This window comes from Lycium ferocissimum, chromosome 4 (assembly GCF_029784015.1).
Source record: "Lycium ferocissimum isolate CSIRO_LF1 chromosome 4, AGI_CSIRO_Lferr_CH_V1, whole genome shotgun sequence".
Classification (NCBI taxonomy): Eukaryota; Viridiplantae; Streptophyta; class Magnoliopsida; order Solanales; family Solanaceae; genus Lycium; species Lycium ferocissimum.
In genome coordinates, this window is record NC_081345.1 from 25479792 (window position 1) to 25490907 (window position 11116).

Genomic DNA, 11116 nt, shown 5'->3' on the forward strand with positions numbered 1-11116 from the left:
TTGACTCGTTAGATAATCTATTGCAGCCCATATCTATACAAACAAATGCGAAATTTACAGTGCTACACTTTATGACCTAGTATAGTAATAAATGTTTTCCTTATTCACCTCAAGATCCCTGAGATTTAATTAGTCTTCCCTAAGGTAATGACATCCATTTTTGCCAGAAAGAGCAAACTTTCATGGTCAACATGAATCAATACAAGCTAGCAATTTGAGGACAGCAAAACACAAGAACTTCATCAATAACAGCCTTAGACTCATCTCCAAATAATGACTCTTTACCATCAGGCCTTTTAGCATAAGAAAGTCCCAATCTTGATTTAGCTTGTCTTAAATCACCAACCCCGGAATTAGTATCAGGTCCTGCAAATCCACCCATGACAGGAGCCAATGGAGGTCCAATTAGCAATCCATCAGCACCAAATTGTGGCCCTCCTCTAGCATAATCAAAAAGGGCAGCACCACTTCCCCCTACTTTAGGCAATGTTATTGGTTGTTGATCATCTTCAGCCCAGTAAAAGAGAAATGCATCAAAAGTGTCATAATAATCATCTGTACTTCTGTAGCCTTCTGGATTAAATGCTCCAAACTTAAAGGCCTTTGTTGTGTAGCCAATGATCACACATGGTCCTTTGAAATCAGAGCTGTTGTGGAAATCAGTTGCACTATATCCATCCACTGATGCCTTATAGCAGCATTTCAGTTCCCTTCCTATTTATCATCAGCCAAATAGAAAAAATTAAAGAACACATATGCTTTGTTGTCTATGGTAGATGTAACAGTTTGTTCACGAGTTCCGCACAACTCACTTTTTTTTTCTTTATTTATTTTTTTTTTTTTTTGAAGACAGAGGTGTAATCAAAATTTTAACTTCCCGTTTGGCCATAGATTTTGAAGTTGAAATTTGAAACTTGAAAATTTGAGTTTTTGAAGCTGTGTTGGGATATGCATTTTATTTGGAAAAAATTTGAAGTTTTGTGAGTGGAAGTCCCAAAAACTTGTCTGGAATAGTTTTTGGAACTTGAAATTTTTTTGAAGATAGAATTTCAAAATCTGATCCATAATTTATGGCCAAACAGATTTTTGAAGATAAATTTTCAAAACCTGATCCAAAATCTATGCGAAATGCTAGCTTGATGTGGTGGAACTAGAAGGCTATGTATTGGTTCGAATGAACTCAATAGCTTTAGTCTAGACCATGTAATGCATTAATAAGTTCACTAAATATGCACAAAAATTAAATTCAAAAGCCAGTTCCTAACTGCTGATATCACTATCCTAAAATTTGGAATACATAATGTTCAAATTCTGGCTCTACCTGTGTTCACTATATATCTATTTTTCGTGTCAACGTTACTGAGTTTGGTTGAAGCCGCAACACCAAGAAAACATTCACCACCGTTAATAATTATATACGAGCGTGCCAAATTAAGTATAGATAGACTTAGATACATTCAGAATTCACTCCCCTAATTCAGAATCCACAACCTGTAAATTCTGAATCCGCCTTTGAATCTTGTTTTTTTCATTTCTTTTCGGGATTCAGTAACTGAATTATCCGTAAAATAGAAAGAAGGAAAGATTTACCTTTCAAGAATGTTTTACTGACAAGGGAAGGAGGGAAAGGAAGATCAAGATCATGATATCTGACTTGTGGCTTATCATCATTACTCTTGTTATTCCCTAAATCCCACTTAAATAAGCTCTTTGGAGAACATTTACAATAAGGACTGGATATAGAATTTAGTATTGCTATGGAGCAACTCATTTGAAAGATGGCTAATGAAGAATGAGCACTCTCGTTCACTCACTTTATTTCGCGCTATTCTCTTCATACACAACCTTATCCTTGGTATATGTGGAGCCATCATAGTATGATATTTGAAAATTTTGTGCTCTATCTTTTAACCATTTAGCTAATTATAAATTAATTCACTATGTATCAGATAAATAAGGCATCATTAGCCCCCTCACCTAGTAGCGTTTTTCTTTATGACACACCTTACCTAATTTTTTGTCCTATCACCCCCCTAAACTATTTAAAACCGTAATATTTTACCCCCTTAAGGTTGACGTGGACACTCGCGTGTGACCAAATATTTGGGGCATGTAAGAGTTCCAAAAAATAGTTTCTAACCAATGGGAATCTTCCACGTGTCAATTCCAAAACTCCATTTTATTCCCCCACCGTCCAAAATTAATTCCTTTAATAATAAACCCGACCCGAATTACAAACAAAACAAATATGACCCAAGTCTCAAACAAAACTCCATTCTCCTATATTCATCCCATTACCCGACCCAAATTAGAAGATTACCCGACCCAAATTAGAAGAACACAAGTCCCAAATTCTCTCCTTTTTCAACTAGTTACGGTGTATGATATTTTAGGGCTCGAAAATAGCGAAATTGTTTCTCCTTTTCTAATTTAGGGCTTTTAATTTATTCCCCAATTTTTGTGTATGATAATTTAATCCATGGTTGGGTCGGGTAATATTTGGGTGGGTTTTGGTTTGGGAAATAATTGGGGATGGGTCGGGTAGAGTAATAAATATAAATAAATTAAAAAGATAAAAGGTAGCGGCTTCGTGGGACCCACAGCGCGTGCACACACCGCATATAATTTATCTGGTCCGAGTATTCACGTCAGCCTTAAGGGGGCAAAATATTACGGTTTTAAATAGTTTAGGGGGGTGATAGGACCACAAATTAGGTAAGGTGTGTCGTAGCAAAAACGCTACTAGGTGAGAGGGGTAATGATACCTTATCCCAAAAGAAAATTTGACATCTTGTTGAAATGAAATCTTTTCTAGTTCTAGTAATTGTGCATAAGTTCTAAAACATAATCCTATTTTAAAATAACATATGCAACCTTATCCTTAGTATATGTGGAGCCATCATATATGAAATTTGAAACTTTGTGCTCTATCTTTTAACCATTTAACTTGTAAATTAATTCATTGTGTATCAGATAAAAAGAAATTTGACATCTTGTTCAAATAAATATTTTCCAGTTCTACTAATGCTGCAAAAGTTCTAAATCATAATCCTATTTTTAAAATAACATATTTATGTACGTTTAGTTTCATTTCTTGATTAATATCGCTATTGAACGGAGACAACAAGGGTCCATAGCTCAGTGGTAGAGCATTTGACTGCAGATCAAGAGGTCACCGGTTCGAACCCGGTTGGGCCCTTTAGCTACCTTTTTTTTCTTTGAGCTCTCGCAAATACTTTAGCTACCATCACAGAGCAACTCACACGTACATAATTTTATTTTAAACGAGGTGTATAAAATTGTTAACAATATGAAGTATTATATCATTTCAACCATGAAAAAGAAACAATGAAAATAACTACATGTATAATATCCTCACTAACTAATGTATATATCATCAACCAAGAAACCCTCTTTGTTTTTTTCTATAGTTTCTTTTAGTCTATCAAAAAGAAACTATAGAAAAAACCACGAAAGTCGACACTCACTCTGCTGCTGCATGGGAGGGGAGTTGGTTTTGTAATTTGCTAACAATCTCATCTTCCACTCTAGAATTATTCTCACCAATTACATCAATAACCACATTATCATCATCATGACTATATTCCTTAAAATGCGCTACCCTTCCCAATTCTACAACTTCTTCAACAACAAGATCAAGTCTTGCAACTGTCTCAACCAGCAAAGAAGCAAAGGCTGCAAATGGTAGGGCCTCCAAAAATTCGAGGCTAGTAATGCCAAGCTTGCTTAATGTGGACCTCAAGCTCCTTTTATCATCTTCTTTCAAAAAGTCATGGCCGAGTCCAAGACGAACAGGACCGTCATTAGACTTGTCAGTATTCATTCTCGATAAAGAGACTACAAAATCTTTACCAGATTTTTGCTTAGCGGCTAATGTTGCTAAGGCTAATAATATGTTAGTATTACTATTAGTGCCAAGAAAGAGTTTTGGTTGGGATTTTAAGGCATTGATGAGGTCTTGTAAGGCTTCATGGACATTGTTAGATAGGATTTCTGGGCTGTATTGACGACGATTTCTTATGCTGTCGCCTAGTTCCCTTAGTGCTTTTGTCACTTCTCTGGCAAGTCGATTGCATGGATCTTTGAACAGTACTCGAACTGATCGAGGAGTCTGCAAAAAAAAAAAAAAGTTTAAGCTGACTAAAACTTTTAATTTAATCACAGTTAATTTAGAGATCTAACACGTTTGATATATATACCATCAATTTGAGGCACACTTAGGGCAATACTGTAGAGGGAATTGGGAAAACAGTTCCAAAAAGGAAACAATATGATCAATGATATTGTATTTGTAAAATTTAGAAAACAATTTATTGCATCAAGAACTCTTTAGAATTCTAGAAAGTTTTTTTAAACTTGCTGTTTTGTATGTTTAGCCTTCTTTAGACAAGTAGCATCACATATCACTCCTGTTGACTTAAGAAAACATAAAAATTAGGCATCACACGTTGCTCCTAGAGACTTAGTTAACACAAAATTTAGAACAATTTTTTAATATGGTTGCTTTATTGTGGTATTCTAGACTCTAGAGATAAAAGGATATCCAACATCCACCCTTTTTGAGTAACCTCCAAACTTCATCCATTGTCTACTTTCCACTTACATATAATTGGCTAATGGTCCATATAATCAAGACAGGGCTAACTAGGGACATGCATCTAGAGGGTTAGTTATAAATTCACGTGAACTGGTCATAGCTGTTGCCTATATTCTATATGTATTTTTAAAAATTCATTAAATATATATTAATATTTGATTGTGAACGCAGTTATTACTATTATTATGGTATGGATTCTAATAATTTGACATTGCGCGTTGTAGGAATTGATAAACATCAAATCCTGAATTCGTCTCCGAGGCTAATGTACTAGGCACATGAACCCGCCAAAAAGGAAAGACAAGTAGCATCACATATTGCTCCTGTTGACTTAGAGAGCATAAAAATTAGGCATCACATGTTGCTCTTGTTGACTTAGTTAACACAAAAAATAATAAAAAAATAAAAAGACAAGAAAAAAATGTTACGATTATGGGAGGAATATTACCTTAATTTCAGTTCGCAGGCATCCATGTAGAGCTACTAATGTGTAGCCAAAATGGCGAAGAACAGTCCCTAATTTAACATATTGTTGCCACGGATACTTGGAACAACGTCTTAAATATCTTGGCTCCCAACTTGCATATAGTGCCTGATCCATTCACATTTTGTACTCAATTAATATTCAGTTATCTTATGTAGGAACAAATGTAATTTTCTAATTGAAGTAATGCTAATAATTCTGCCTTAAATGGTACTAGACTTGAGATAATTAATTCAGGGTACTTACCAAAGCTTCATCAGCTGATTTGGAATCTAGAACAGCCTTATAACCCTTGTAAATGGGATCCTCCATTTCAATTAAATTTTCTCTGGCCTTTTCTTGTTCCTCATTATCGCCAAAATACTCGTCAATGCAAGCTGCAAGATTTAGTTAGAAAGATCTCATCAATCTTCTATTTTACATGAATTAAGTTATATACAGTGTAACTCGTAAAAGATTTTGTTAAAGTAACATCATATTTTGAGTTAAGTTATATATATGGGATATTGTAAGTTGTGGCAGACTTTGGTAAACTAACAACAAATTTTTAACTAAGTTATACTATGTAGTAACAATATAAAGATTTTTTTTACACTATTAATGTAATTAAACTATTATAGCATATCAGTTGTCATTTAATTAGGTTACTTATTGATGTTTATCATAGAAACTCATCTATAATCACTCTATGAGTAATCTAATTGTGCAATAATTTTTACACGTACCACATAAAAGAATGAATTTTTATTGTGCGTGCTTGTTACATTTAAATTATGTCCTACCTTCAATTGATTTTGCTAAGCCTTCGAACTTGGCAACAGTCGATAAATGGAGGTCTTCTCCCGACCAAATTGGAAATACCAATAGGCTCATGAGGAGACATATACCACAGCCAATGGCTATGGTGTAAAATCGCTCATGGGCAATCTTCAACACACTATCAATACGATAGCTTGACACTGTGATCAAGTTGAACGTCAAGAGAAATATCACCACACCATAATCGTAATTTTTCTTTATGTGAGGGAAAAATCTCATGTACGTAGCTGCAGCTCCTGAAGATTAGAAATAAAAAGAATTAGATAAAAGAATATTCATTTTTATTCAAGTGAAAATCAAATAAAAGAAAGGGTAATTCAATAAGTGAAGCTTACCAACTAAAAAAACTGCGGTCCCAATGAAAACAGCATGAAATATGTGGTCAGATTCTCTGGCAATATACTCAATCAAGAATGCCAACGATCCTGCTAATATTGTCCCCAGTCCTCTATTGAGCCCTTTATATAATGTTGCCCCTATCCATATAAGTTGGAAATATAAAATCAAATAAAAAATAAAACATGTCATCATTAAGAGGAAGAAGAAGAATTAACTAACATGGAAAGTATTACTCCTTTAATCAATTCATTTTAAGCCAACATTATACAAAGTAAGGAATTAAAATGAAAACTATTACTCTATTTCCGTCCTAATTTATGTGGTGGTATATGATTAGGCACGAATTTTAAGAAAGGAAAAATCTTTTCGAATGTGTAGTCTAAAACAATCCATAAATATGCATTTATAAATCATCTCATTAAAGATGATTAAGAAGTTTAAAGCTAAATTGTTTTTAAAAAAAATAAATTATGATGTTCTTTTTTGGAATTAAAAAGGAAAGTATGTCACATAAATTAAATTAGGACAGAAGGAGTAGAGTTCTATATACTTAACTTCCTACTGGTATGAAAATCTCTAATAAAGCTAAAACACTTCTAGAGAGCATAGAATCACCTAAAGTAAACATAATAACATGACTAAAACCAATATAAATTAATTACCTGCTGTGAATTCAAGAACAACCACAACAGTCATGACAGCCCAAATAGCATTTTCTCCAATGCCTTTGAACAATGGTTCCATTAAATATAACAAGGAGACCAATGTTAAGGAGATTCCCATTTTTAGTGAGTGAATTACCCTTCTTTTATCTTCTTTCCCTACTTTCCAGATTTTTCTCCATGTTAATCTTGGCAACCTCTTCATTTTCTCCACAAGACCATTCAACCAGCAAGAAATATTTTTTCCACTCATCACCTCCACTTCTACTATGGAGAAATGAGGTCATGCATAGAAAGATGAAGCAATAGTTTTATGGAGGCTGCTGTTGGGAATATCATAGGCCACTCCACCTTATCTATAGAGAAAGGGTATATGTTACTTTATATAGAAGGTGCATTAACAGGCTTCTTAATGAAGTACTTTGAGATTTTTCAAATTATCAAATGTCATCAAGTCAAAAAAGAGAAGCAAAATGAATTTTGTTGGAAAGATAAGTTTACCTACTTAGAGAATATTTTTTTTTGTAGTGTATGTAAATAACTTTATGTGAATTGTGGGACGTAAAAAGCTAAGAAGCACCGAAAATACTCTCTTCCTTTATTTTTATTTCTATCTGTTATACTAAAAATAAATTTTCTTTTTTAACTTGTCTATATTAACAAATCAAGAAAGTTTTATTAGTTTTCTTCTAATATTACATTTATCATTAAGAAACTACATAAAGTATGGATAATTAAACTTAGATTTTAAAAGTATAATTAATAAGAATAATTTAATAAATAAATCCCTAATGAAATGATTTATTACCACACAAATATATATGGTTCATTTTACACCATAAGTTTTAAAAGTCTTTTTTTCCTTTCTTAAATTTCGTGTCAAGTCAACCACCCTCATATAAATTGAGATAGAGGAAGTAGGACCGTAGTTTTTTAAGGAGAGGGTCGAGTGGACAAGTAAAAAGAAACGGAGAGAGTAACAATTAACTGTGATCTGAGATCAAATGATTATCAAGAAGGAGAGGTACGTCCATTCGACTACAATAGTCTGATTAAGTCAAAATAAACCTAAAATATTCGAACTAATTAGCCAGCTAATTAATAACACAAGCAAAGACAAATAAATTATCAACGTGTCAAATAACCAGCAGGCTAAGCGCCTTGACGGTGCATCTGCTGGTTGACCAAACTTATAATTTAGCTCTAACTGCATTTTGCAACACAGTGCCTACTGCCATCCCTTTCAATGTGTTCAAATTGCAGGACCAAAAATGAAAACTTTTATTGCCGTTGGGTAAATTGTTATTAGCCGTGACGAGGCTAAAGGTGGTTGATCTTAACGTGCTACTAAAGAAAATTAGGAGAAACCGGCCACGTGAGCTTTACAAAATGCATAACTGGTTCCAATTACTAGCTAATGTTCCAAAACCATTGTCCTGATTCAGATTACGAGGGTCAAATTAGTTAATGCTCGGTGTGAATTTGGACATAATTTTTTTTTTTTTTGAAATAAAAGTCATATATTTAGAAACTACGTAAAAAGTACTACTTATAAGTCACAATAGTTAACAATTCAAAATATTTTAAAAAAAATAATGGCCAAAGAAAATATCATTTGACTGTCCAAATGGTAATTAAGACAATCTTTTTGGGATGGAAGGAGTAATTTTTCGATCAAGTTGATATATCGGCAGAGCAGATAGATGAAAAGACGTAGGCGAGATGATTATAATTTTTTCACTCTTAGCTAGAGGTCTCAAGTTTGACCCATGAGAATGGAAAAGTTTTTAATAGGGAATGTTTTTACCCATCTAAGGTGAATCCAAATTAATTGAACAGTAAATTGAGAATACCATGCATATGATTAAATCGAATAGAAAATAGATAGGGAAGATCATGAAAAACCTGTTTGGGTTGGCTCTCTGGTTCTTGTTCGTTAACCTAATAAAATGCGAGTTGTGGTTTCAACAAATTAAAGATCATATGTGGTGCTGTTCCTAAAACAGTTGCCTGGACGATGGAAATTTGACTTTGTGTTCTTTCTCGTGCGACTCAAGTCCCCCCAATTAATTCTTAAAGCAGCAGTGTACATTGTTCCACATGGTAGTTTCCACATTTGCCAAGGTGTCACCCCACACGAAACTTAACTATAGTACCCAGTTGGTAGTAATGTTGAAGAAGTTACACAAGTCAAGCCTATTATGCAAATGAAACATATGTCCACACAGCGCATCGAATGGCCAGGAAAATAGAATTCCATATAAACCTGTAACACCTAAAAAGAACTTAACTGACAACAGAGAAACATTACAGGGACCAAACTGAAACAATTGAAACCTAACTAGGACTTACTCTAACAGAAGATAATACTAGTTAAGAACATCCTTTTTGCCTACAAAACCTTGGAATATAATTTGGTTTACATTTTGCAGTAGTTTATGAATGAGTTTCTCAAAGGACAAGTATGATGATCCACCTTCCATTACACTAGCCCTGCTCTTCTGTTTCATCTCTTTAGCCTTATCTCTGACTTGTGTATTAGTTTTCATCAATTCCCTTATCCCTTTTTCTATGGCTTGTGCAGTTATTATGGGCTGATCACCTCTACTCCTCCGCCTCTCACAGTAATCCAAAGTAATCTCCACTGCATTTCCTATTTCTTTCACTAACTGAAACGCATTCCCTTGCTGTTCCGAGTGCAATGGCCAGGTCGCTATAGGCACACCAAACCATATGCTTTCGAGTGTCGAATTCCATCCACAGTGTGACACGAATCCCCAGATTGCTTCGTGGGATAACACCTTCAATTGTGGAACCCATCCCACTACTTTCCCTTTCTTCTTTGTCCGTTCTAAAAATCCTTCCGGTAAGATATCAGAAAAGCTCGTGTATTCGCCAGGAAATTGGGCGTTGCTATCTTCAGGGGGTCGGCGTAAAGACCACAAGAACCGGCAACCGCTTTGCTCTAAAGCTAAAGCAATCTCTTTCACTTGTTCAACTGGTAAGCTCCCCTGGCTTCCGAAGCAGAGTAGCACCACAGAACAAGGTGGCTGGTGATCTAACCACCCTGTTATTTCTGCCTCGGCCTCTGGCCGAGACGACTTTGATTGGTTCATAATTGGACCCACTGGATAGATCAATGGGACCCGTCCAGACTTTGATAAGTTGTTGTTGCAAGCATCCAAGGCGTGCATTTCTAATTCATCGAAAGTGTTGATAATGATGCCTTTGGCTTTCCTGTATCCACGAGCGAATTCAAGGAATCCACTTGTTAGCCATATGTCTCTGTCGACAAAATTCGTCGACAATACGGTTGGAGGAAGAGGGTTGACAAAGCACGGAAATGACAACAGCCTGTCGGAGTTTCTGATGAATTCGGGAACATCCACGTGGCACTCATCTTCTAGAACCTGGAAGTGAAGCATCAATCCAAGAAAAGTGGCTGGTGAAGTGAAAAACACATAGCTTGGTATCCCAAGCTCCTCAGCTAAATCAATCAATGGATGAGCACATAACATGTCAACAATGAAACCCGCCATGGGGCCACGTTGATTTACCAAGAAGTCCCTGATGTGAGATTCTTGGCTTTGTAGTAATCTGTAGAAGAAATGTACTCTGGTTTTGGAGCTCCATTCAGGGGTTGGATCCGCATCAGGTAAATAGACAAACCGAAGGCGGTTGGAAGTAGAGGAAGCAGCAACAGTGTCGACGAAAGAGCCACTGACTGCATCAATGTAATCAGGGAGTTTCATGATGAGGATAGTGATTGAGAGCTGATGGTTTCGATGGATTAAGAGTTTTGCTAACTCCACCATTTGAGCAACATGTCCCATTGGTGGACATGGGACGAGAATCACTTCTGCTAATTTCTTCATATCAGATGCACAATACCAATACCCTCCTACTCTTGTTCTTTTTTTTGTCTTGTTTTGCTCTTTAACTTTTCGATCTTACTTCTGTAGATTTATCATAGCTTTCCGCGGATGCTGTCTTGATTTTTGTGTGCTTCCCAATATTATATTGAGGCATTAAGCATACCTATGCATCGAGCATTGGGCGAATGAGTAAAGTACGCCCAAGAACTAATCCTTCACTCATCAACCCGCAGCTTTATTATTATAATAACGTCTTCATATGGTCCATGTTTTACTGGGGAAGAAGAAACAGTTCATAATAATTTTAAAAATAAAAAAT

General features: G+C 35.2%; 3 protein-coding genes and 1 non-coding gene across 4 annotated transcripts; 1 reads left to right on the forward strand and 3 right to left on the reverse strand.

Annotated features, from left to right (window-relative positions):
* LOC132051949 (uncharacterized) lies at positions 1 to 1839 on the reverse strand. Its single transcript, XM_059443235.1, has 2 exons — positions 1591 to 1839; positions 1 to 714 (listed from the first exon to the last, which is right to left on the reverse strand). The coding sequence occupies exons 1-2, from the start codon at positions 1769 to 1771 to the stop codon at positions 197 to 199; spliced, it is 699 nt and encodes a 232-aa protein (XP_059299218.1). The 5' UTR covers positions 1772 to 1839; the 3' UTR covers positions 1 to 196.
* Positions 1840 to 3127: 1288 nt separating this feature from the next.
* TRNAC-GCA (transfer RNA cysteine (anticodon GCA)) lies at positions 3128 to 3199 on the forward strand. Its single transcript has one exon. It is a non-coding gene; the product is annotated as a tRNA-Cys (tRNA).
* Positions 3200 to 3331: 132 nt separating this feature from the next.
* Positions 3332 to 7691, reverse strand: LOC132054497 (aluminum-activated malate transporter 12-like). Its single transcript, XM_059446493.1, has 6 exons — positions 6923 to 7691; positions 6257 to 6397; positions 5885 to 6157; positions 5349 to 5479; positions 5067 to 5210; positions 3332 to 4132 (listed from the first exon to the last, which is right to left on the reverse strand). The coding sequence occupies exons 1-6, from the start codon at positions 7173 to 7175 to the stop codon at positions 3485 to 3487; spliced, it is 1590 nt and encodes a 529-aa protein (XP_059302476.1). The 5' UTR covers positions 7176 to 7691; the 3' UTR covers positions 3332 to 3484.
* A 1487-nt stretch (positions 7692 to 9178) lies between these two features.
* Positions 9179 to 11116, reverse strand: LOC132054498 (anthocyanidin 3-O-glucosyltransferase 2-like). Its single transcript, XM_059446495.1, has one exon. The coding sequence runs from the start codon at positions 10795 to 10797 to the stop codon at positions 9292 to 9294; it is 1506 nt and encodes a 501-aa protein (XP_059302478.1). The 5' UTR covers positions 10798 to 11116; the 3' UTR covers positions 9179 to 9291.

Bases quoted from the DNA above. Each gene is read 5' to 3' on its own strand.
- LOC132051949 (XM_059443235.1), bottom strand. From the start codon at position 1,771: ATGAGTTGCTCCATAGCAATACTAAATTCTATATCCAGTCCTTATTGT. The intron at 715-1,590 runs GTAAATCTTTCC...GATGATAAATAG, and splicing joins CAGTAAAACATTCTTGAAAG to GAAGGGAACTGAAATGCTGC.
- LOC132054497 (XM_059446493.1), bottom strand. From the start codon at position 7,175: ATGAGTGGAAAAAATATTTCTTGCTGGTTGAATGGTCTTGTGGAGAAA. The intron at 5,480-5,884 runs GTAGGACATAAT...TAAATCTTGCAG, and splicing joins CTTAGCAAAATCAATTGAAG to CTTGCATTGACGAGTATTTT. The intron at 5,211-5,348 runs GTAAGTACCCTG...TGAATGGATCAG, and splicing joins AATCAGCTGATGAAGCTTTG to GCACTATATGCAAGTTGGGA.
- LOC132054498 (XM_059446495.1), bottom strand. From the start codon at position 10,797: ATGAAGAAATTAGCAGAAGTGATTCTCGTCCCATGTCCACCAATGGGA.